Source organism: Cajanus cajan, chromosome 5 (genome assembly GCF_000230855.2).
Source record: "Cajanus cajan strain Asha chromosome 5, NIPB_CcT2T_4, whole genome shotgun sequence".
NCBI lineage: Eukaryota > Viridiplantae > Streptophyta > Magnoliopsida > Fabales > Fabaceae > Cajanus > Cajanus cajan.
In genome coordinates, this window is record NC_138521.1 from 27,329,102 (window position 1) to 27,351,717 (window position 22,616).

The 22,616-nt window shown below is 31.8% G+C and overlaps 1 protein-coding gene and 2 long non-coding RNA genes across 8 annotated transcripts; 2 read left to right on the top strand and 1 right to left on the bottom strand.

Annotated features, from left to right (window-relative positions):
* Nucleotides 1–2,099: 2,099 nt before the first annotated feature.
* Nucleotides 2,100–3,964, bottom strand: LOC109819065 (large ribosomal subunit protein uL2x). The gene is made up of 2 exons (XM_020384648.3): nucleotides 3,466–3,964; nucleotides 2,100–2,597 (listed from the first exon to the last, which is right to left on the bottom strand). Exons 1-2 carry the CDS (start codon nucleotides 3,903–3,905, stop codon nucleotides 2,252–2,254), a joined length of 786 nt encoding a protein of 261 aa, XP_020240237.1. The 5' UTR covers nucleotides 3,906–3,964; the 3' UTR covers nucleotides 2,100–2,251.
* Nucleotides 3,965–16,710: 12,746 nt separating this feature from the next.
* Nucleotides 16,711–21,678, top strand: LOC109819061 (uncharacterized). 6 transcript variants are annotated; one of them, XR_014434020.1, is made up of 7 exons: nucleotides 16,711–16,774; nucleotides 16,963–17,070; nucleotides 17,709–17,792; nucleotides 18,817–18,874; nucleotides 19,554–19,679; nucleotides 19,944–20,384; nucleotides 21,489–21,678. It is a non-coding gene; the product is annotated as an uncharacterized LOC109819061 (long non-coding RNA). The 6 variants fall into 6 exon arrangements; XR_014434021.1 differs by having other exon boundaries at nucleotides 16,774–16,886; XR_014434025.1 differs by lacking the exon at nucleotides 19,944–20,384 and having other exon boundaries at nucleotides 16,712–16,774; nucleotides 17,709–17,811.
* Nucleotides 20,391–21,419, top strand: LOC145958284 (uncharacterized). Its single transcript, XR_014434026.1, has 2 exons — nucleotides 20,391–21,130; nucleotides 21,170–21,419. It is a non-coding gene; the product is annotated as an uncharacterized LOC145958284 (long non-coding RNA).
* Nucleotides 21,679–22,616: the final 938 nt, after the last annotated feature.

A 22,616-nucleotide genomic window follows, 5' to 3' on the forward strand; every position in this document is an offset into this window, starting at 1 on the left:
GGGAGTTAGAAAACGCAAGGGTTCCTTACGTTTTTTTCAATTGCATCGGTTCGCTCCTCTTTCGGCCGTAGTCAAAGGCTATTTTTTCACGGCCTGAATACAGCATGCAATTGTCAAGTCTGGCTAGGTGGTTCAGAACACGCCTTAGATTCATGCGCCATCTGGTAAAACGAAGCTATAGAAGATGCATGGGCCCCATGCGCCAAGTAATCACAAGACGCCTAGGGCCTGGGCTCCATTAAACAAAAACCCAAAAACCCCTCTCCCCCTATGCGCCCAACATGTAATAAAAAAAACCCAAAAACCTCTCCCCCGACTAGCATGCACACGTAGCAAAAATCATTTACAACGGTAATTAGTTATTTTTTAAATTTATTTCATATATTTTTATTTATTTTTTATTTTATTAAAGTTAAAAATCCCAAAAATTTTATTGTGTAATTCTGCCTTTAATTTTCTTGCATGGAGAGACGAGAGGGTATCTTGAGACGCATGAAAAAATAATGTCATTCATCATCTCTCAATCCATACAACTCACATCACAAAAAACCATGATAGCTGGATCCAAAAAGAAGCTAAGATATATATAAGCATCGAAAGATTGTTTAGTCACAAAATTCGAATATTTATTTGGCATACCTTCATAGAAAAGCCCTTCAACGGGGGTGTTCTGTAATTCTAAAACAGATTGGGCAGCACTTTCATCGAGGCAAATTAAACTTCAAAACTTTATACTTATAAATAATTATAAAATAGTAAATATTACATTTAAAGATTCAAAATCACATGCATACATCCAGAGTATTAAACATAGTTTTAAAAACCGGACCGGTCATCGAACCGATTAAGGTATTGGGTCAGTGGGTCAAAGATTGAACCGGTGGGTCACTGGTTGAACCGCATGACTCGATTTTTATTTATTTTTATTAAAAAATATTCATATTAAATATATTTATACTTATAAATTTTAATAAATTCATATCTTATTTTAAATTTAAATTTTTCTATCTTATTTAAAATTATTTTTATTTTTATTTTGTAAAAAAATACATAAAAAAATTACATGTTAAACGGTATATTAATACAAATTAAAAATATAAATAATATGTACATATATAATATGCTTGTAATTAATATCACAAAATAATATATGTAATATTTACATATATATTGAATTATTAAATATATAATTTAAAATTAATAATATACTATAAAAATTATTTAAGTTGTATATATTGTAAACAAATATATTAGAACAAGTAGTCATTGTTATATTTAATAAGACTCCTTGCTTTTTTATTAAGAGATTCAATTTTCATTATTATTTTTGTGATATGTAGTCCCTTAAAAAAATTTATAAAAAAAAAAAAAAGTGGTTGAACCGGTTTGACCCACAGGTTCACCGGTTGAACCGGAAAATTGACCGGTTCAATCTGATTTAAAACGGGTCGACTGCATAACCGATCCAACTTCAGATTCGGACCGGCTGGACCACCGGTTCCCGGTCCAACCGGCCGGGTCAGTCCGAGTTTTAAAACACTGGTATTAAATAATCATCACAGTAAGCTGGGTGAATTTACGTAAGATAGATGTTGTAAATTATATTGCATCCAATCCAGATTAATATAAAAAAAATATTGTATGGCCGCTTAAATATTTAATATCACCGTTGAAATCCAACCGAGTTTTAAAAGTCTCAAATTTGTATAGTCCACATGTATCCATAATATTGTAGACTCGTCGCTCTAATTATTGATAGAAGTTTATGTTTCAAATGGTTGGATCAGTTTGTTTGTGTTTAAACATTTATTAACCCTTAATGGGTATTAAGGGGAAAAAAACTAAATTAAAAATTACAATTCAACTCAGGACCAAAGAACCTAAAACAGTCGGTCACTAATGCATCTTTAAAAAATGTTAGGAATATCCCAAATTCCCAGTACATAACTAATAGAGTCATCATAACCAATATTAATATATAACCACCGGTTAAATACCACTAGAGTCACCATAACCAATGGTTAATTACCGTTGCAGATACAGGATAATGATACACATACTTGCATGGTGAAAATATGCGTTTAAAGTTCATCAACATATATCAATGAATATAGTCTATCAATTAAAACTTATCAATAAATGGCATGATATAATGCAGGCTGTTTAAAGAGCTAATTTAAACTAACAGTTTAACACAAACTATCGGAAAAACAAAATTGAAAAATGCAATCAAATATAATAAACGTTGTTCCTAAGCACCCTTATCAGCCTTAGCAGCAGTTGCAGCGGCTTGTCCTCTAAGGCGACCAGTCCTCCTAGCAGCAATAAGACCAACCTTTTGTCCCGGTGGAGCATCTCGCCTGACAGTACTGGCGTGACCAATATGCTGGTGGTTACCACCTCCATGAGGATGCTCAACAGGGTTCATAGCAACACCACGCACCTTGGGCCAGCAATTCCTCTTCACTCTAAACTTGTGGTAAGCATTTCCAGCCTTAAGGAGAGGCTTCTCAGTCCTTCCACCACCTGCAACTTGCCCAATCATAGCCCTACAGTCACTTGGAACAATCTTCTTCGCACCGGAAGGAAGCTTAATCCTGTGATTACAGTTAAACATTTAAACCACACCCAAATACCTACGCATTTCAATAAAATGCTAAAATCAATTAGCTCATCAGTAGTAAGTTATAAACTATGCTATGCACATTAATCAAAAGCTTAGTACGGGTCTAACAACAAAAGCTTAGTACGGGTCTAACAACACGTTTAAGATGTGAAAAACCAGATTAATGGCAAAGCTACAACAACTTACGTTTAAGATGTGAAAAACCAGATTAATGGCAAAGCTACAACAACTTGTAGCTTCCGCATCCTTTAAAGTGATGTGAACAATAGATATACGTGAGTTTCCAAACACGTTATTAATCCAGTAACAAAACAAAACACAAAATTGAACAGCACCCAAATGTGCTAGCATATGAATTTGAATTCGCCAGAAAATCGTTATCCCAATTCACCCAAATTCCCAACCATACTCGTCAACAAATCAATAAATTATAAATCATCCTATTAATCCTGTACCAAAATCCAAAGAAAAATGAACTGCAAGCCTCTCCATTTCCCCCAAATACCCAGCCCTCATCATCAATAAATTATAAATCACGCTATTAATCTTTAAAACAAAATTCCAAATTCCCAATTCAATTAAAATTCAACATAAAAAACCCTAATCCCAATTCACCCAAATTCCCAACCCCCTTAACCAACAAATTACAAATCATGCCGTGCAATTCAATAAAAACACAAAAAAAGCGAAATCCTGCAGCAAATTTCAAAGCACTTCAAAACATAACATCCATCAAACAAAACCCATCTCCATCTTCCAACGTCCACAAAAACCAACCAAACAAAACCAACAATATCACCAACAAAGAGATCCAATCAAACAACTCCAAACTCAAATACCTAGAGGTGTCATTATCAGGGTTGTGGCTGATAACAATGGCGTAGTCACCAGAAGCCCTGGCGAAAACACCACGGTCACCAACATGGTGCTCGACGTTGCAGATGACAGCACCTTCAGGGATGGATCGGAGGGGCAAGACGTTGCCAACAACAAGGGTGGCCTTCTTACCGCAGTAGATGAACTGACCAGTGTACAAGCCCTCGGCGGCCACGAAAAGCTCGTTCTGCTTCTTGTACCGGAAAGGGTGGCGGAAAGTGACCTTGGCGAGCGGCGCGCCGCGGCCAGGGTCGTGGATGACGTCGGTGACCACGCCCTTCAGGTAGCCGTTGCGCTCGCCGAAGTCGAGACTGCGGAAGCGCGCCGGGCCCTTGCGGTGGTGCGTGTGGGACTTGAAGACGGAACCCGCACCCTTACGCTGCGCACGAATCACACGTCCCATTGCGGCTGGAATGCTAACCTACCTTACCTCTCTCAGATGGATGGGGATTCTAGGGTTTATTGTTGACGGGTGAGTTTTATATAGTGAGTCACTCGGTGCTTTCACTTCGTTTTTTGTTCCTGGGTTTGGGCCGCTCCAGGTCCAATGTCACTTGGAACGGACCTCTCTAGTGCTTACTTCGGTTTGGGCCGTCAAAAGAAGACTAAATTATGTTCCTATGAGAATTCACACGGCTCTCCTGATTTATAATACCATTTAAGAATAAGAATTATAACTAGGGATGGGAAAATGAGTTTTGGACTAAATGGTAAGTTGTGTAAATTGGTCTATTTATTTTATTATTATTTTTATTTTTGATGTTAAGTTTGAATAAATTATATGAGATTTATTATGTGAATAATTTGTTGTGTAAAATATGTTATATATTTGATTTATTTTGTTATATGTAATTTAAATTTTTTTATATATTAAATTTATTGAAAGAGTTATTATTGTTATAATTATATATTTATTTTATTATATAGAAAATTTAAAATTTCTTATATAACAAATTAAATTAAATATTTTATTATTTATGTATATTAATTTATGTAGATCTTTTAGACATTAAAAAAATATATAATACGTTAAATAAGGTATTTAAAGTAAATATATAATTTTTATTTTATATTTTTTTAGGTTAACTAACTGTTAACTTATTTTTAGCAAAATCGACTCATTTTTTTGCGGATAAATGATAAGATAAGTCTAAATAAATTAAACTAATTTATTTAGTCATCCTTAATTACAATATAATTAATGAGAGGTTAATAGAAGAAAAAAAAATATTTCACATAAAAAGAAGAAAATAATATTTTTTTTTAATAATATGTGTTAACGAATGAGTATTTTTTTTATTTTTATAAATATATGGAATCATTTGAATGTGTGTCTGGTTATTAAGAATAAAATAAATATAAAAAATATAGATGTTAAACAAAATTAATTTATTTATTGTCAGAATAAATCATTTATAATTATTATAATACCTAAGGAAATTCAAATTAAATTAGTAAATGAAATATAAAAATGATTTTATCGTAATTTTGGTAAAAGAAAGCGTAAACAATGGAAAATATACTGGAGTTGAAATTCAAAATAAAATATAAAAGAAACTAAACTAATCTCTTCACAATATATCTATACATTAATTATTATAGTATTTTAGTATGTATAATGTATATATTAAATATTTAATATATATAATTAAAATTTAAAATAAATTAAGTCTATAGATAAATATTATATTAATATATAAATTATATTTAAATTTTGAATAAATAAATATTTTTAAATATATAAATTATATTTTAGATTTATGATAAATAATCTATAATATAGCATAATATTAGTTTTATTTATTGATAATTTAGTTAAATATATTGAAATATAATTACTAAATAATTATAATAAATACAAATTGAATTATATATGAAGTTAAAAAAAATTCTAAAAATCATCACATCAAAGAAAAGTTCTTAAAAATATTTTCGAATAAGATAAATATTTTATATATAGGAGTTGATTAATTAATTTATTTCATCAACAAATTAGAAAGAAGGACCATATATTTCTAAAGAAAATGTGTTTCTTAATTTTAAATAAGAATGAAAATATGTTAAGTCAGATTATGCTTTAAATATACAAGTCATGTTAGCTTTATTAAATTAAAGCATAAGTCAAGTTTATTATCTATTATAGACACTTTTATAGGTTTGGTTTGATTTTTTTAAAAGTTTGGTTTAACTCATTAACTTATTTAAAAACCTATGATACATTAACAATGTTAAATAGGCTAATAAATTTAATTTTAAATAAGCAAATTAAACCAAATTTGTTATAATTTTAAATTTATTTTATTATTTAGTTACATTAAGTCATGTGGGTCTTTTAAATATTGAGAATGAAATATGTTGGATGAGGTAGTCAAAATAAATATGCAATTTTTTTTAATATTTTTATTATTTTGGTGGACTAACCTGTCAACTCACCCTTAAACGTAAACATGACTACTAAACCCATATTTGTGGGTACCTTTCAATCTCGACTCGATTTTGATGAAAAAAACCTACTTTGACCAAGTATGGGTTTAGGTACCGTTATGAGTTTTCTTTAATTTGAAAATTTAGGTTAGAGTGCGAGTTTAGATATGTAGTTCATCACGTTACCTTTGTACTCACCTAGCTGCTTTTTTTTTACAGCAAAGAAATATATATATATATATATATATATATATATAAATTAAAGTTAAGTTTTTATTTTTATAAATATTAAAAATACAAATTAATTATTTTAATAATTAAATAATTTAAATTATATCAATAACTAAGTAACAAACTTAAAATTTTACGTTTAATTAAAAATAAAATTTAATTCTTAAATTTTCTATTTATAAATTCTTTTTTGATATTATTTTTTATATATTATTTATATTATAATATAATTATTAACTTATAATTTAATTTATTTAAAATGTATAAATAAATTAAAATTCTTAAAAAAATGTAATGGGTCTAATGGATATACCCAAACTGGACAAAACCCAATGGAAATGAGGATGATTTTAAAAATATAAACTTGTCTTTTTAAAATTCGAATCCAAACTTGTCCCATCTTTTATGGGACAAGGACAAGGGGATGTAGATCACAAATAAATGTGGTTGAACCAATATAAATTGGTTGTGCATTTTGCTCTCTTCTATACTTGATTATACATTCTTGCAATTAATTTTCTATGTTTGTTATATGTCGTGAGACATAAACATTGCATGTAGAATTGAGTGATTTTGGACTTGCATTGAATCTGAACTAAATATTTTATATATAGTTACAGATCAATATACTTCTTTGGAAGGATTTAAAAAAAATTTCAAAACCAAGAAAGTTGCGCAACAATTTTTTAAGCTACCAATATACCCCCCCCCCCCCCCACACCTCTCTTGGTTTGTCCATCTTTTATAGTAGACTTTTGTGTTGCATCGAATTTGAAGGTAAAGTGTGACAAGTCTAAATTCATGGCGTCCAACAAGGTGGGAGGCCTAAGAATAGAGAGGTTTCAAAAATTTTGGAACATGCACCATAACTGTTGTATGGGAAAGTATTTGGGTATGCCAATGATTCAAGGAAGGGCTAAGTTGCGAAGTTTTTAGCATATAGTTGATCGTGTGAATGAGAGATTAGCCTCTTGGAAAGGAAGGTTACTAAATAAAATTGGTAAGTTATATCTCATTAAGTCCATATTAACCTCAATTCATTTATGGTATGTAGTGTTTGTGGTTTATGTAAGGTATCTACAACATTATTAATAAAGTGTGTCGATCGATCTTGGGAAAAAGATTGTAACTCTCGGCTTTGGTCATTGGTGGGATGGTCCACGGTCACTCAACTACTTGCGCATAGTGGATTAAAGATATGAGAATCGTGTTGATGAACATAGTCCTTCTTGGTAAGTAGATCTAGGAGTTTTTGAGTTCACCATATAAACCTTATGTGCAGGTCATGTGGGATAAATATTTGAGAGGTCACTTAGTGTTGGCTAGGGTAGAACAATGCAAACAATCTTATGGTTGGGCAAACATTCTTAAAGCATTACCATTGCTTAAGGATTACTTTGTTCCTTGTCTTAGTTTAGGAAGTTCCTCTTTTTGGTATAAAGATTGGTTAAGAGTGGAATCGCTATCTCAACTGGTTCCCTATGTATACATTAGCAATTCTGAGATCAAAGTTGTTAAATGTTGTCATGAGGGTTCTTAGAACTTGAACAACTTGTACATATCACTCCCTCAAGAGGTTCCTAATCGCATTTTACCAGTGCATGTACCTATGAATTTGATAGGGATTGACACATTTAACTAGATGGGTGACCTATTGCATAACTATACTACAACAATGAGATTCTAATCATTATGCGCATAGGAACAGGCTGTAGAAACTTCAGAATGGAAACATATTTGGAAGTTGTCTATACTAGAAAAGATGAAGTTCTTTCTTTAGCAGGGTCTACATAATGCCTTTCTATAAAATCAAAAGACAATCTTGGATCCCTCAAGAGTCTATAAGTTTTAATGATAACAAACAAAATATTTTTCTCTTAAAGACTATTTTAGACGAAGGACATCAGTCAAAGCATAAAATCTAACTATATGCTGAATTTATTTCTTGTTATCAAGTTATATTATTATTAAGAGCATTGAATATTTTATTCCTTAACAAATTGAATGAAATAGCTTCCCTAAAGACACAAAAAGCTATTAGGAATGGAAAGTCAATCCTTGCATCAGAAAATAGAAAGGAAAATCCCAAAAATCACAAAAAAGCAGACAAAAACTCTAAACATGCTGCATTGTTATGATTTAGCCACTGCTTTTCACCTTACCTAACAAAATGATGATAAGTAGCTACCAAGATTAGATAAAAGATGAACATTTTCATGCAATGCATTAAATGCTTGCAATAACGACTAATTTATTATCTCTCTCTAATCTCAAAGAGAAGACAAACGAAGCATCCTAACAAGATTACCCAATGATCATTTCTTCCAAGCTACTATACAAGGGATTCTCATTTAAGACAAAAATAGAAAGTAAGGGAAATAATAGAAAAGAAACAAAGTGCATACCTTGTAGATAAATTATGTCTTGTGTAGTTTATTTGTACTTAATTTTCATAGCATTATGTCTAGAAGAGACGAAACTATCATTGTAACTCTTTTCAAATTTCTATTTGTAAGGGTTGATCCTAAAGAGGCTTTTAGTTAAAAGATCACTTGGTTATTAAGCCTGTAGAGGCTTAGTTGTTTTGAAATGCTTCGGGTTGTTTGCTTCGAGAGGCAAGTAAAAGACTACTTGGGTTTGAGCCAGAAATGGCTTGTCAGAAGAATACTTGTATCTTGTGAAAGATAGTGGAACTCAATCTGGTTAGATTGAGAACTGAACGTAGTCTTTATGTTTGAGACAAACCAGTATAAAAAAACTTGTGCCCTTTCGTCTATTGCATTTTAACACTGCATCTGTCAAGTTTTTACTACTTCACTATTTTCAAAAGTGAGTTTTTGATATAGACTATTCAATCCCCCTTCTAGTATGTATTTTTTCTCCAACAATTGGTATCAGAGCTCAGCCTTTGAAGAGATTGAGCATCTAATAGTGCTAAAGGAAAAAGATCCAGAATAGGAAGTAGTAGAGGATAGTACTTACCAGTAGGAGCTTCTCTTACAAGGCCTTCAACCTTCAATGGAGAAGACTACCCCTACTAGAAGGATAGGATGGAGATATTCATCAAATCCACCCAATACCAGCTTAAAAAGGATTATCACCCAAGGTGACATTATGGTGACCAAACCTGAGAATGAATACACTTAGGAAGATTATAACATCTCTCAACAAAATACTAAAGCAAGATATATACTGGTTTGTTCTCTATCCATAACCAAGTACAACAAGTTCTACAACTGCTACACTGCAAAGGATATGAGGATGCGATCAGGGTAACTCATGAGGGCACTGAAGATGTTAGACTCAAATGAGCTACCACTATTTAGAGGAATTATGGTTGTTCTCTATGAAGGAGAAGGAAACCATTGATAAAATATTTGGGAGATTCCAAACAATTCTAAATGGGTTAAAATCACTAGGAATTGAGTTCTCCAAAGCTCATAATAATCTCAAGATCCTAGACAACCTTCCTAAGGTCTAGGAGCCCAAAGCCACTGTCATATCTGAAGCTCAAGACTTAAAAGTCCTCACTCTTGATGAACTTCTTGGAGCACTTCATGTTCTTGAGGTTCACCTAAACAACAGAGATCAAACCAAGGCAAAAAAAGATTATTGCCTTGAAGTGGTGAAACAAGCGGAAGAAAAGAAAAGGAAAAAGCTCTAAAAGTTGAATCTAAGTCAAGCATGTCAGAAGATAGCTCAAAAGATTCAACAGACGATGAAATCTTCCTCATGTCCAAACAATTCAAAAAATATGCTAAAAAAGAAGGGAAGACTAAGGAACTTATACAAAAAAACAAGAAAAAGGAAGAAAAATCAACAAACTAGAGATCAAGGATAGCGTCTACTATTAATGCAAGAAGTCTAGACATCTAAAAGTAGACTATCCACTAGTCAAGAAAAAGTGGTCAAATAAAAGGAAATCCAAAAAGGTTCTAATGGTCACCTAGGAGGATCTTGACAGCGAAAGCAACAGTTTAGATGATGAAGTTGCTAACATTTGTCTCATGGAAGATGACGAGTCAGACACAACCAACATTAAGGTAAACGCTGACTCTAATTCATATTCATATGATTTTGAGAGTGATGAGATATCTTTTGAGACTATCTTAGTTAATTCTCACATGATTTCTTTAGAGTACAAGAAGCTTAAAGAAAAATATAAAGCTTTGGAAAAAGAGAATTTTGAACTCAAAAGAAAAATGTCAGATGATGCTAAAGAGATATCATCTCTAAAAAATAAGATCACTAGTTTTGTTCCTCTTGATATAGAAGTCTTAAAAAATGAAAATATTCAACTCAAGAAGGACTTAACTAAATTTATTGATGGATCCACAAAACTAAACCTTTTGTTAAAACATAGAAGGATTCCATCTGACAAAACTGGTCTTGATTTTGACTCAAGTCTTGAGATGTCTCAAACCAAATCCAAAGTATTTTCTCACAAAGGCAGTGGTTATAGATATAAAACTCCATGCAGGAGAAAAACCAAGGGAATGGAAACTAATAAGAAATGACCCAAGAAGATATGGGTACCGAAATCTCAAGTAGTTTTTGTTTGAGATATCCTTAGTGGGAAAGCTAAAGGATTCACACTAGTATCTGAACAGTAGGTGCTCGCGACATATGACAGGAGAAAGGTCTATGTTCCTAGACCTACAACCACATGAAGGATCTGTCTCGTTTTGAAGTAGAAAGGGAAAGATCAAAGGTATAGGTAAGACAAGTCTACAAATCAAGAAAACAAATGAAGGGATCTAAATTCATCAACAAAAATACACCAAGTAACTTATTAAAAGATTCAAGATGAATGAGTGTAAGCCAATGCCTACACCTATGCATCCATCTATAGGTTTGACAAAAGATGAATTAGGCAAATCTGTAGAGCAAATGAACTATAAAGGCATGATTGGATCCCTACTCTACCTAACTATAAGTAGACCATATATCATGCTCAGTGCTAGCAGGATTTTGTGATGTAGACTATGCAAGAGATAAAATTGAAAGAAAGAGCACAAATTGAGGGTGTCACTTCTTGGAAATTGTCTTATCTCTTGGACAAGTAAAAAGCAAAACTACATAGCCCTTTTAATAGTAGAGTCAAAATATATCTCAGCTGCTGGGTGTTGCTCACAATTACTATGGGTCAAGTATCAATTAGAAGACTACTCAAGTCTTGAATCTAATATACTTGTATTTTGTGATAACACCAGTGCTATAAATCTGTCTAAAAATCTAATTCAACATTCTAAGTCTAAGCATATTGAAATAAGATATCACTTAATTTGTGATTATATTCAAAAAGGTATTTTTGACATTAAAATTTGTTGATACTAATCATCAATGGGTTGATATCTTTACAAAAGTTTTAGCTAAAGAACATTTTTGTTTTCATAAGAAATCATTTGCACCTAAAAAATATGACAGTTTAACTATCTTATACATCATCTAATGATTATTCATTTTGTTTGTCATGATTTCATCTAAGTATGTATTATGTTTGATAATTGATTCATCTGTATCTCATTAATTTGTATATTATGACCGATATTTCATTGTAAAGTCTGATTAAGATAACAAGTGACTTAAAGGGCATTAAATGTTATTAATCATGAACACATTGAATGACAAAAAAGGTAACGTATTGAGACGTGGAGCGACAATAGTGCGTTGTGTCATTCCACATCAACCTACATATCTACCACAATTGTTAGGCTACCCAATCTCTTTCTCCCATGAACTTAAATTTTCAAAACGATTTTTACATTCACATATTCACCTTTATGAATTCTTTCATTCTTTACTGTTCATAATCTTTCTTAACATCTCAAGAATTCTTCATAAACCCTAAAAGTTTTCTTAGATCACTAAACCCAAAAATGGCACCTAAGCTTGCTTCGTTCGAAAGGAAAGTACCCTTGGAGTCATACCCAAAATTTATCTTCCTTCTCGAAAAGACCATTGCAGCCTAAAAGATGCAAGATGAAGGTTTTCCTATAAAACACTACTTGGACATCGCAGGTTGGACCTCTTTCGTTGAAATCAAGTGTGACTAGTTTCACGTTCCGTATGCCAACTTCTAGGCATCGACATTCTAGGAACACCACTCCATCACTGGAATCATGGAGAATAGGACCATTAGAATCACTCCACTGGTCATTACCACCATCTTTGAATGCAATAAGAAAGGAGAAATCTACACTAATTGGGAAATGATCATCACCCAAGATACAGTGGAGGCCCTAATCTACAATAATGGGCCTCGCCCATCTAACAAGGGTGAGTTGAAAAGATTCCTTTAGGCTACTAACCTTACTCATCTATGTAGGTTATTCCATAACTTGTTGTTCAACACATTCCTGCCAAGAACAAGGTCGAGAGATCATGTGTCAGACCTGGATAGATTTTGTTTGTACTTCCTCAACCTTGGTGAGAAGATCAATCTGCTTGCCTTGATCTAAGTCTTGCCTTGGGTAGAGGAACTAGGACTAAAGCACTAGAGCACTCATTCGCTATGGGATGATTTTCTCTAAGATTATCCAATGAGTTGGGATTGATACTTAGGGGCTTTAATCTAGTCCTAAAGGAGGGGAAATGTTTGTGACTACCCTCAGGAGAATGGGCATAACACACTTGTTCCTGTTTGTCAAGAGGACAAAAACTTAGGTGAAGGAAGAACTAGAGGAAGAGCCCTCAATTTCAACAGTTGGTGCTACCTCTCACACCAGCAAGAGTGCTCAAGTTTAGACACTTACACAATCCAAACCTTAACCTAAACCTTTTCCAAAACCACAACAAAAACAAAAACCACAAACAACACCCCAAACACAACCCAAACTTACATCATTTGTACCCAAAGCCCTACACATTCATATGTCTTCATCTAACTCTGATGAAGCTCCCTTTATCCCCAGAACATCCAAAACATAATCCACCCAGCAAACAACCATATTAGCACTACCATAGCAACAACCTCAACCTACCCGCATTTCATTCGCACCTCTTTTGTCTACCCCTTCACAAGCGCATACTCCACTCAAATGAAAAAGGCATCTAGTTAGAGGACCCAGACCAACCCAAGCTAATGCTAAGAATAACAAGCTGTTAAAAGATTAAAAGCCTTCCTTGTTGAGGAAGCCAAGCAAAGGGCTATGAAGGATGTTGTTTTTTTCGCCTTGGAGGTTCAATAACTTGAGGCTAAAATAAGTTTTTTTATTGCTCAAATGTAGACTTAAGATTAAGTGATGTAGGAGACATCCTTGACTTAAGAGGTAGAGGAACCTCAAGTTGTCCCTTAGGGGAGGTTCCATCTGACCAACCATCAGAAGCTTGTGAATTTGAAGTTGAGGCCATGAATCTTGATGTTTCTTCTACTGCTCCAATGTAGACTACTTCACTATTTCCCAACCTTGTGGAACTTTTTCGTCTTAAGCCTATACAAGACATCTCCATAGAGTTTATGATTAATGCAGTCCAAATCAACGTCAACTTCTCAATGGTGGAGGCAGATGATAGAACACTTGAAGATTTTGAATGGTCTGTCCCTTCATCTAAGCAAGTACGCACTAATAGCACAAACTTGGAGGATTTGAGGGAATTGGAATGCCTTGAGGATAAGCAATCTATAGATGAAGAGGATGATTGAGAGCCTACAATCCAGGATTCTTTATGGCGCTCTAAATTTCTAAATTTACAACAATATGAACACAAGCGTCTGACACAAGCGTCTGACAAAGAACCCAAGTATTACAATCAACCCTCTCTCTATCATTTAAGAGGTTTGCAAGGAGATCATTCTCAATAATCCTCCTTGATTGGATGTTTAGATAATAAGGGTAGTCCAGCAATAGCAGGTACAAATGTAGAATCTACTCATTTCACAAACTGTTCTAAAGTCAAGTAAGAAAGTCTTAGGTTGACCTTTTTAAGTAAATAGATTATTTTAAAAGTCAAAACTTGACTTGTTTTCAAATAGATCAAATTACACTAGGCTTTAACCGAATCAAGTTATAAGTTCCTATTTAAAATTTGATATTTTCATTGGTAGTGTGGAAGTTCCTAATACACTAAAGCCCAACAAAATACGTTTCTAAATAGGTTCATGATATATACACCTCCTTTTTTTTATTATAAGTACACTTCCTTTTTTTAAAAAAATAATTAAATTTTTAAAATATTCTTAATTTTTTATCCTTATTTTTATTTTTTATTTTTTAATTTTACATTCACAATATTTAATTTAGTACTTTTTTTTCACACATTTTTTCTTATTTTTTTTTTCAATTTTTACATGTACTCCCTTACCTTTCTTCCACCCCACCTATTTTGGTAGCATGTGAAAATTGAAAGAAAAAAAATGTGTGAAAAAGAAGAAGAAAATAACAAATTAAAAGTTGAAGGTGTAAAATTAAAAATTAAAAAAACTACAATATTTTATAATTTTTTTTTAAAAAAATAAAGGAGGTGTACTTATAAAAAAATAGAGGTGTATATATCACGAGCCTTCTAAATAAAATGTGGTTTTCCTTTTAATATAAAACGGGCTTAAGAAGCCCAACATCTAAAATCCACGAAAGAAATAAACTGAAGATACATCAAAGGCTGATGATATATACACCTCCATTTTTTTATACATACACCCCCTTTTTAAAAAAATATTAAATTCCTAAATTATCCTTAATATTATTTGAAATAACAAAAAATTATCCTGTAAAATTTTTTTCGGAGGTGTATTTGTACATAATTATGGAAAGTTCTTTCCGGAATACTAAAATTACTATTTCGGAAATAACTTTCCGTCGGAATAATTCTGGAAAGTACTTTCCGTAACACTAAAATTACTATTGCGGAAAGTTCTTTCCGGAATTATGGTAACAAATACACACATTGTGAATATTCCGGAAAGAATTTTTCGCAATAGTAATTCTGGTGTTACGGAAAGTATTTTCCATAATTATTTTGACGGAAAGTTATTTCCGGAATAGTAATTTTAGTATTCTGGAAAGTACTTTCCGTAATTATTCTGACGGAAAGTTCTTTTTGGAAGGCTCATGATATATACACCTCCTGTTTTTTTTTATAAGTACACCTTCTTTATTTTTTTAAAAAAATTATAAAATATTATATATATATTTTTTAATTTTATACCTTTAACTTTCAATTTTTTAATTTTTTCTTTTTTTTACACACTTTTTTTTTTCTTTCAATTTTTACATGCTACCAAAATAGGTGGGGTGAAGGAAAGATAACGGGATGCATGTAAAAATTGAAAAAAGAAAAAAAGAAGAAAAAAGAAAGATCTGTAAAAAAAAAGTACTAAATTAAATGTTGTGAATGTAAAATTAAAAAAAAAGTAAAAATTAAAAATATTTTAAAATTTTAATTATTTTTTTTGAAAAGGAGGTGTACTTATAGAAAAAAGGAGGTGTATATATCATCAACCTACATCAAAAGCTGTAGCTCAGCGCAGCACGGAATTGAAAACATGCAAGGCTCATGATATACACCTCATTTTTTTTTATAAGTACACCTCCTTCTTTTAAAAAAGATTATAAAATATTATAATTTTTTTTTAAAAAAATTAATTTTACACTTTCAACTTTCAATTTACTACTTTCTTCTTCTTATTCGCACACTTTTTTTTTTCTCTTTCAATTTTCAAATACTACCAAAATAGGCAGGGTGAAGGAAAAATAAGGGGGTGCATGTAAAAATTGAAAAAAGGAAGAAGGATATGTGAAAAAAAGTAATAAATTAAATATTGTGGATGTAAAATTAAAAAATTTAAAACAAAAAATTAAGAAAATTTTAAAATTTTAATTATTTTTTTTAAAGGAGGTGTACTTATAGAAAAAAGGAGGTGTATATATCATGTGGATTTGACTTTTAATGGCTTGGCCCAAAAATAAATTCACTATGACTCTTGATTAAAATTATAGACAAATTTATTTTTTTAATCTTATAACTAGTAAGTAACTGACATATACGTATGTGAGTTTTTTTTTTTTTACTAATTATTCATGAAATAAGTATTGTTTAAATATTTTTACATTAAATAAAATAAAACTAAAATAAAAATGTGTGAAAGAATAAAATATAATACAAAATTTTATATTAGACAAATGAAATTCGTATTTATAAATTATTGTAATGTTATAAAAAAAATATCATTCTACTTTTAGTAAAAATATTTAATTAAAAAATAAATAATATTATATAAAATGAAAGTATCATATTCTATACAATTATTAAAATGAATTGTTGAAGTCCATCCACAAAGTAATTAAAATCATGTTATCATAGATAATATTATATTCTTCAATTAATTACACTACAAGAAATTTATTAAACAGAGACTGATTTAGAAACCAAATTTATATAGTCACGTTAGCAAATTATTAGTATGCTATGTCTTAATACAATCATAATATAATAATTGTTAACAAATTTTAATCTGACAAAAGGCATTGCTAACTCTATTTTCTATATATATAAATTGTTCTATTTTAATATTTTTTTTATTATTTTGAAAGTCTCGCTCCTCTTTTTCACATTTATAATCGATAGTTTACTCATTTTTCAGTCCGCACATCTCAGCTTATCCCTTCAAACCCTCAGGTATTGTTTCTTATTTTTCTTCTTTTTATACTCAAACGCTATATTCTTTCTTCTTCTTCTTTTTCTAGCCATTATACTTGATACATATTCACCTCCCTATATTCACCTTGAGGTATTTTTTTCTTTCTTTTCTTCTCATTATACTCACTGTATTGTTTTCACTTTATTCTTTTTTTTCTTATTTGAAGACAATGGAAATCGCGGATTCTTCTACGGTCTTGCTATAATGCTCGTGCCATAGCCATAATCTCCTCAATTACCTTGAAGTATTTTTCTCATTATTTGTGGTGCTCAAGGTATTTTTCTCACTATTTGTGATGTATCACAATTTTATTACAATTGTTTATTTGTATATATTATTGAAATTATTGCTATTTTTTTGTTAATTTTAAATTGCTATTGAGCTGTTTATTTTTCTCATTATTTGTGGTGCTCGAGGTATTTTTTTTCAAGATGTATTAGTTACAACCTAGTAACTAATACAGAAGGCCACCAGGCATTCTATAATTTTTTTTTTCAAGAGGAAATTGCATAGAATTTTTCATATAAGATTGAGTAAAAAACTTCCCTTGTAATATACTGATCTTGTTGGAGTCTACAAACGGACCTACCTTAAACAGGAAATTCTAGCTTAGCTCTATGTATGGTTTCATCGTTTCACGGATGGTCTGGGCAGAGTTTCTCTAGGTTCAAAGGAAGAATTGTAATATACAAAAATCATTTTATAAAATAACTGATCCTCCTATTCCTCTATATGAATTTGGAGTCGAATGCATACATGAGAACAAAAGAATTCACTTTAGAACAACTCTTGAATGAAAACAAAAACAAACTAATCAAAGAATAAAGACAAAACATTCACCAACTTCGCACCTTAAATGTATATTACTACATTTTAGATTTATATTAATTATAATATTTTTATAAACAACAGAAGATGGATATTCGGCCAAGTCGTGGTTGGATGTATGATAGACTAAATTCAGATCGAAGGGGATATACTGACGCATTTTCACAGGTGTTTTTTTTTTCTTGAGGTAGTTTTATGAACTTCATGCACTTGGTTGTTGAAAGTGTTCTAAATGACATAGAGTCATTGAAATAGATCATTATTTTGGGTCTCGTAGACACCAAACATTAGTATGTTTATGTGTTTGGCCTGGTTCATTTAAGTTTCTTTTCAGTGTTTGTCATATAGGAAGCATGAACTGTTGTTTTCACTTGCTATTATTTGTTCATTATTTCCTGCAGGATCAGGGTAATGACACAAATGAAGTGAACTATTATTTGCTCATTATTGCCGCCATTTCTGGTTACAGATTTGTTGAAGTTGAACTTCTTTTTGTAAATTTACATAACTAGAAAATTTCTAATATGCAAATTAAACATGAAATGTATTAAGTTGGGGTATACAATTTGCTCATCATTCATTTGAATGCAAGCAATTAAGAAGGTAGTTTTTAGGAGGACTAGTACAAATCCATTATTAGTCTGTGACTAGAGGCAAGTATTCTGTGTCTGATTAATATTTTTTAACTTTCAAGGTAGCACATGATTAATATTTATGTTTTGTTGTGTTGACTTAAGAAACATGGAATAACTCAATTAACCACTTCATTAGGCTTACTGTTGTACAACTTTTTGTGCATTAGACTTCGCAAGATCATATACTCTATATTGAATCATTCCATAAATAGCCATTTAGGCCTTCCTAAGGTGGTTGGGTTAAGTAGAGGGGTATATTGGTTTTGAAAAGCTTTATTGTATTGATTATTGATTCTGTTTGTCTTTTGCATTTGTGGTGTTTGCTATGAAGCATACTACACGCTTCCTAAAAGGTTGCTTTTCAAAAATGTATTGGACATTCATTAGACATGTGATGTGTAATTGAGACTTATATTTAAGAGTGTGGAAAAATTCAAATTCTAATTTTGCTGTATGACAATCTTTGCCTTTTGTGTCCATTGTGTGGGTGCATGACTCTTATTGTTGTATGACTATTAAAATTCTTGTACTGAATTTTGTGTGCCTCATGATTGCAGGAAATGGGGAAAATGCTTGACAAGAAAGAAGTTAGGCTTTCCAAGGAACCACTTTTATGTAATGAAACAATTACTATTGTTGTTTGAATGCTAGATGGTCATCGTCTTAAACATCGCTTTCTCAAATAGATAGTGAGGATTGTATGTTTGGTGGATATTATGTGTAGTTTTAAAAAATTAAAAAATTTAATTACTTAATTTTCATGTTATTATATAGTGTATGTTGACTTTTTGCATAATAGTTTAACATAGAATAAATATGTGAAGTAAATAAATAATTAATATTATACTTAAATAATTATTATGTTTTAGTAGAAAAATAATTGAAGGTAGGTATGTGGTGAATTTGAATAAAGAAGATAATAAATATGAAAGAAAATGGCATAAATAAGAAAGATGAATAAGGAAAAATTTTAGCGACTACTTTTTTTTTTATATTATATCACTCACTTTGAGTCATTGAAAAATGGGTCACTAATTCAGTTATTTTAAAATTTGGTCACTAAAATGGTTACTTTAGAATTGGTTATTATATCAGTCACTAAGTTGATTATTACAAAATAAGTTGCTAAGTTAGTCATTATAAAATAGGTTACTAAATTAGTTGTTATCAAAATTGGTATCTAAATTGGTTACTGTGAGACCCCCTTTCTCCCATTTTTCCTCCTTCACTTTCCCTCACTCATTCTCTTCACTCTCCCATTTTCTCAACTCCCTCTTTTTCTCCATTGTTGAAGTTGTGGACTCCGAGAGACGGAGATTCTCGAACGCAAGCCGTGTGGAGCTAGCTGGAAGCCGAATTCCTTCTCCATTTCTTCTCCTTCTCCATTGTCTTCTTCCCGGAGCTTGGATTCTTCACCGAGGTAAGGGAAGTTAGTTTTCATGATTGATTTTTGGTTGTGAATGAGTGTTGAAAGCTCTTTAACTGTTGAAATTGGTGGATGTTTGATGATTGTTGTTGAATCGTTGAGATTGGGAAAAATTGGGGTTGTAGTGGGTTTTGAGAAATCTTAGGTCTCTTGGTTGTTTTATGGTTGCATGTTGAGAAAGAATTGATTTTTGGGTTGTTGGATGAAAATGGGGTGTTGTGGGTGGATTTCATGTGCTTGGATTTCTTGTTTTTGCAGGATTTGTTGTTCAATAATGGTGGAGGGTTTGTGGTTGCTGTCACTAACGGCTGAGCCCCTTGGGAGTTTCGTGACAGGGGAGGGTTTCAGGAACCAAACCGCTGAGCGGTTTTAAGGCGCTGAGCGCTTTGGGGGCAGAGAGCTCCCTGGAACCGAACCGCTGAGCGGATTTAAAGCGCTGAGCGCATTGGGGGCAGAGAGCTAGAGGAGAATTTCTGGAGGCAAAGCGCTGAGCGCTTTGGAGGCGCTGAGCGCCTTTGTACTTTCAGAATTAGACCTTGTAGTCTTCATGAAAGTTGTAGCCCTGGATGTTAGCTTTCCAATGGCGCTGGAATCACTCAAAGAGGAGTTTTAGAACTCCAGATATGGCTATTTTAGTGAAGAGGGGTCAAGCCGCCAGCATTTGTTGTAGCTGTTGCAGTTTTTAGACTTTTTAACAAGGTAAATGAAAGAATTTGGACTTAGTGTCTTCATGAGAGTTGTGGGAAACCTTTATCTTTCATATGAGATAAGGATGAGTGTGGTAGGAGTAGTATAACTCCTAATGTGATGTTTTCTGTGAAGGTTGTCATTTCACATTTAGTGATTTGGTTAGGTTGAAAGTTGTTCTAAGTACTTAGGTTGATTGGTGCTGTTTGGGTGGGTAATTTGACAAGATAGATGAGTTATAAACAAGGTGGATGAGTTGTATTATGTGTAGAATATGTTGTATGTCATGTATGTTATTAATGAGGCAATACTACGATGTAATAGATATATGTTGTCGTGCTGAGTTGGGCTGACATGGATGATTTTCATGTTGAATTAAAATATTGTTGTTGTACTGACTAGTTGATAATGTGAGATTATGAGGTTGAGCTGAAATTGATGAATATGTCGTATTGTTATATGTTATTGCTGATTAAGGATGTTTAGACTGTGCTGTGAGCTGTGTTTAGATGTTTAGCTGAGCTATAAGTTGCTAGTTGTTGTATGTTAGTATTGCTGTGTTGTAAGATGTTTAGCCGTGCTGGATGCCAATACTGTTGAGCTGTAAGCTGTTTAGCCGCGTTGTAAGCTGATATTGTTGTAAGTTGCTATGTTGAGCTGCATCAGTTGTATACTGTTGTGAGATTGATATGTTGTGTTGTACTGTGTGTTGATATTGGATGTGTAGGCCGAATGGCTGTGTGGGCCAAAAGGCTGAGGTGTGTAGGCCGAATGGCTGTGTGGGCCAAAAGGCTGAGGTGTGTAGGCCGAAAGGCTGAGGTGTGGAAGGAGATCTCCTAGTTGATATGCGTGACGACGCATTGTGTGCTTATTTCTGATTATGCTGTAAATTCGATGAATGGTATACTGATGATGTGAGATGTGGGCTGTTATTGCTGAGTGTTGTGGTATATGGAGTTGATATTGTTAAGCTGGTTGATGTGCGGATAACTATAGCTATATTTTTCTTATTATTTAATTACATATTTATCTATGTATGTTATTTCCTTTCACTAGCTTACCCTTTGTGTTTCCATGTGGTTCGGACTGCGATGATCATACTATGTATGGGAGCAGAGCAGGGATAGGTTGGTGGCTAGTGGTGAGTCTACAGCTGGCAGGCGGAGCTAATCCTTGTTGATGCTTGTTTGTTTCAGCTACTCGGTGTAGTAGTTCTGGATGAATTATTGTACATTTTGAATCTAGTCAGATCTAGACATGTATATATGTATATTCTAGACACTATATGTATACACTTGTTCTTTTCTGTCCGGTTTCAGGTGTACGGTGTAGTGTGTAGTGACCAGCCGGGTCGTTACAGTTACTATAATATTGGTAATTAAAACAGTCGCTATAAAATTGGTCAATGAGATGGTCATTAAAAATTGGTCAATAAATTGGTCATTGTAGAATAAGTTAATAAGTTGGTCATTATAAAATTAGTCACAAAATCGGTCATAAAAAAGTTAGTCATTAAATTAGTTTTTAAATCAGACTTTAGATTGGTAGCTAAAATTAGCAACCAGTAGTTTAACTACTTTCTATAATTGGTATCTAATTTAGTCACTTATTGATTTATAGTAACTGATTTTGTTAATTTAGAGACTAAAAATTTTGTCTCTAAAGACAAATTTTCTTGTAGTGTTATTTTAAAGATTAAACTATAAAAATATATCAAATAATAAGAAGAATAAAACAACTATACATAATAATTGAACTTCCAACCGATCACTTTTTTCTTTTTAAACATGTATATTTTAGCAGTATATCCATATTTCAGGTAAAATAAATTACTTATGTAAAGTTACGTAATAAATAAATGGTGCATTTAAGTTTATTAAAGTGTGATGATTCATTACATTTTTAAAAAAAATCTTATAGTTTCATAAATATATAATTTTAGTCTTTCAATCTTTTTATTGTAAATTTGGTTTCTATAATTTTTTAAATTCAACAATATTAATCTACTCATTAACAAGCTATCCAAAATTAAATTAAAAAAAATGCAATTTTTAGTGGTTAGTTAATCAACTAGAAAAATAATAGTATTAAAAATTTTAAAATATTTTAACAGATCATAAATTTTAATTAAAATAAAAAAGAAACATAACACATGGAATTCAATATAATTAAGTAACTGCTAGGTAGTGTAGTTTATAGGTACTTCAATATTTTTTGTTTAATTTTCGATAATGTGTTGTTAAC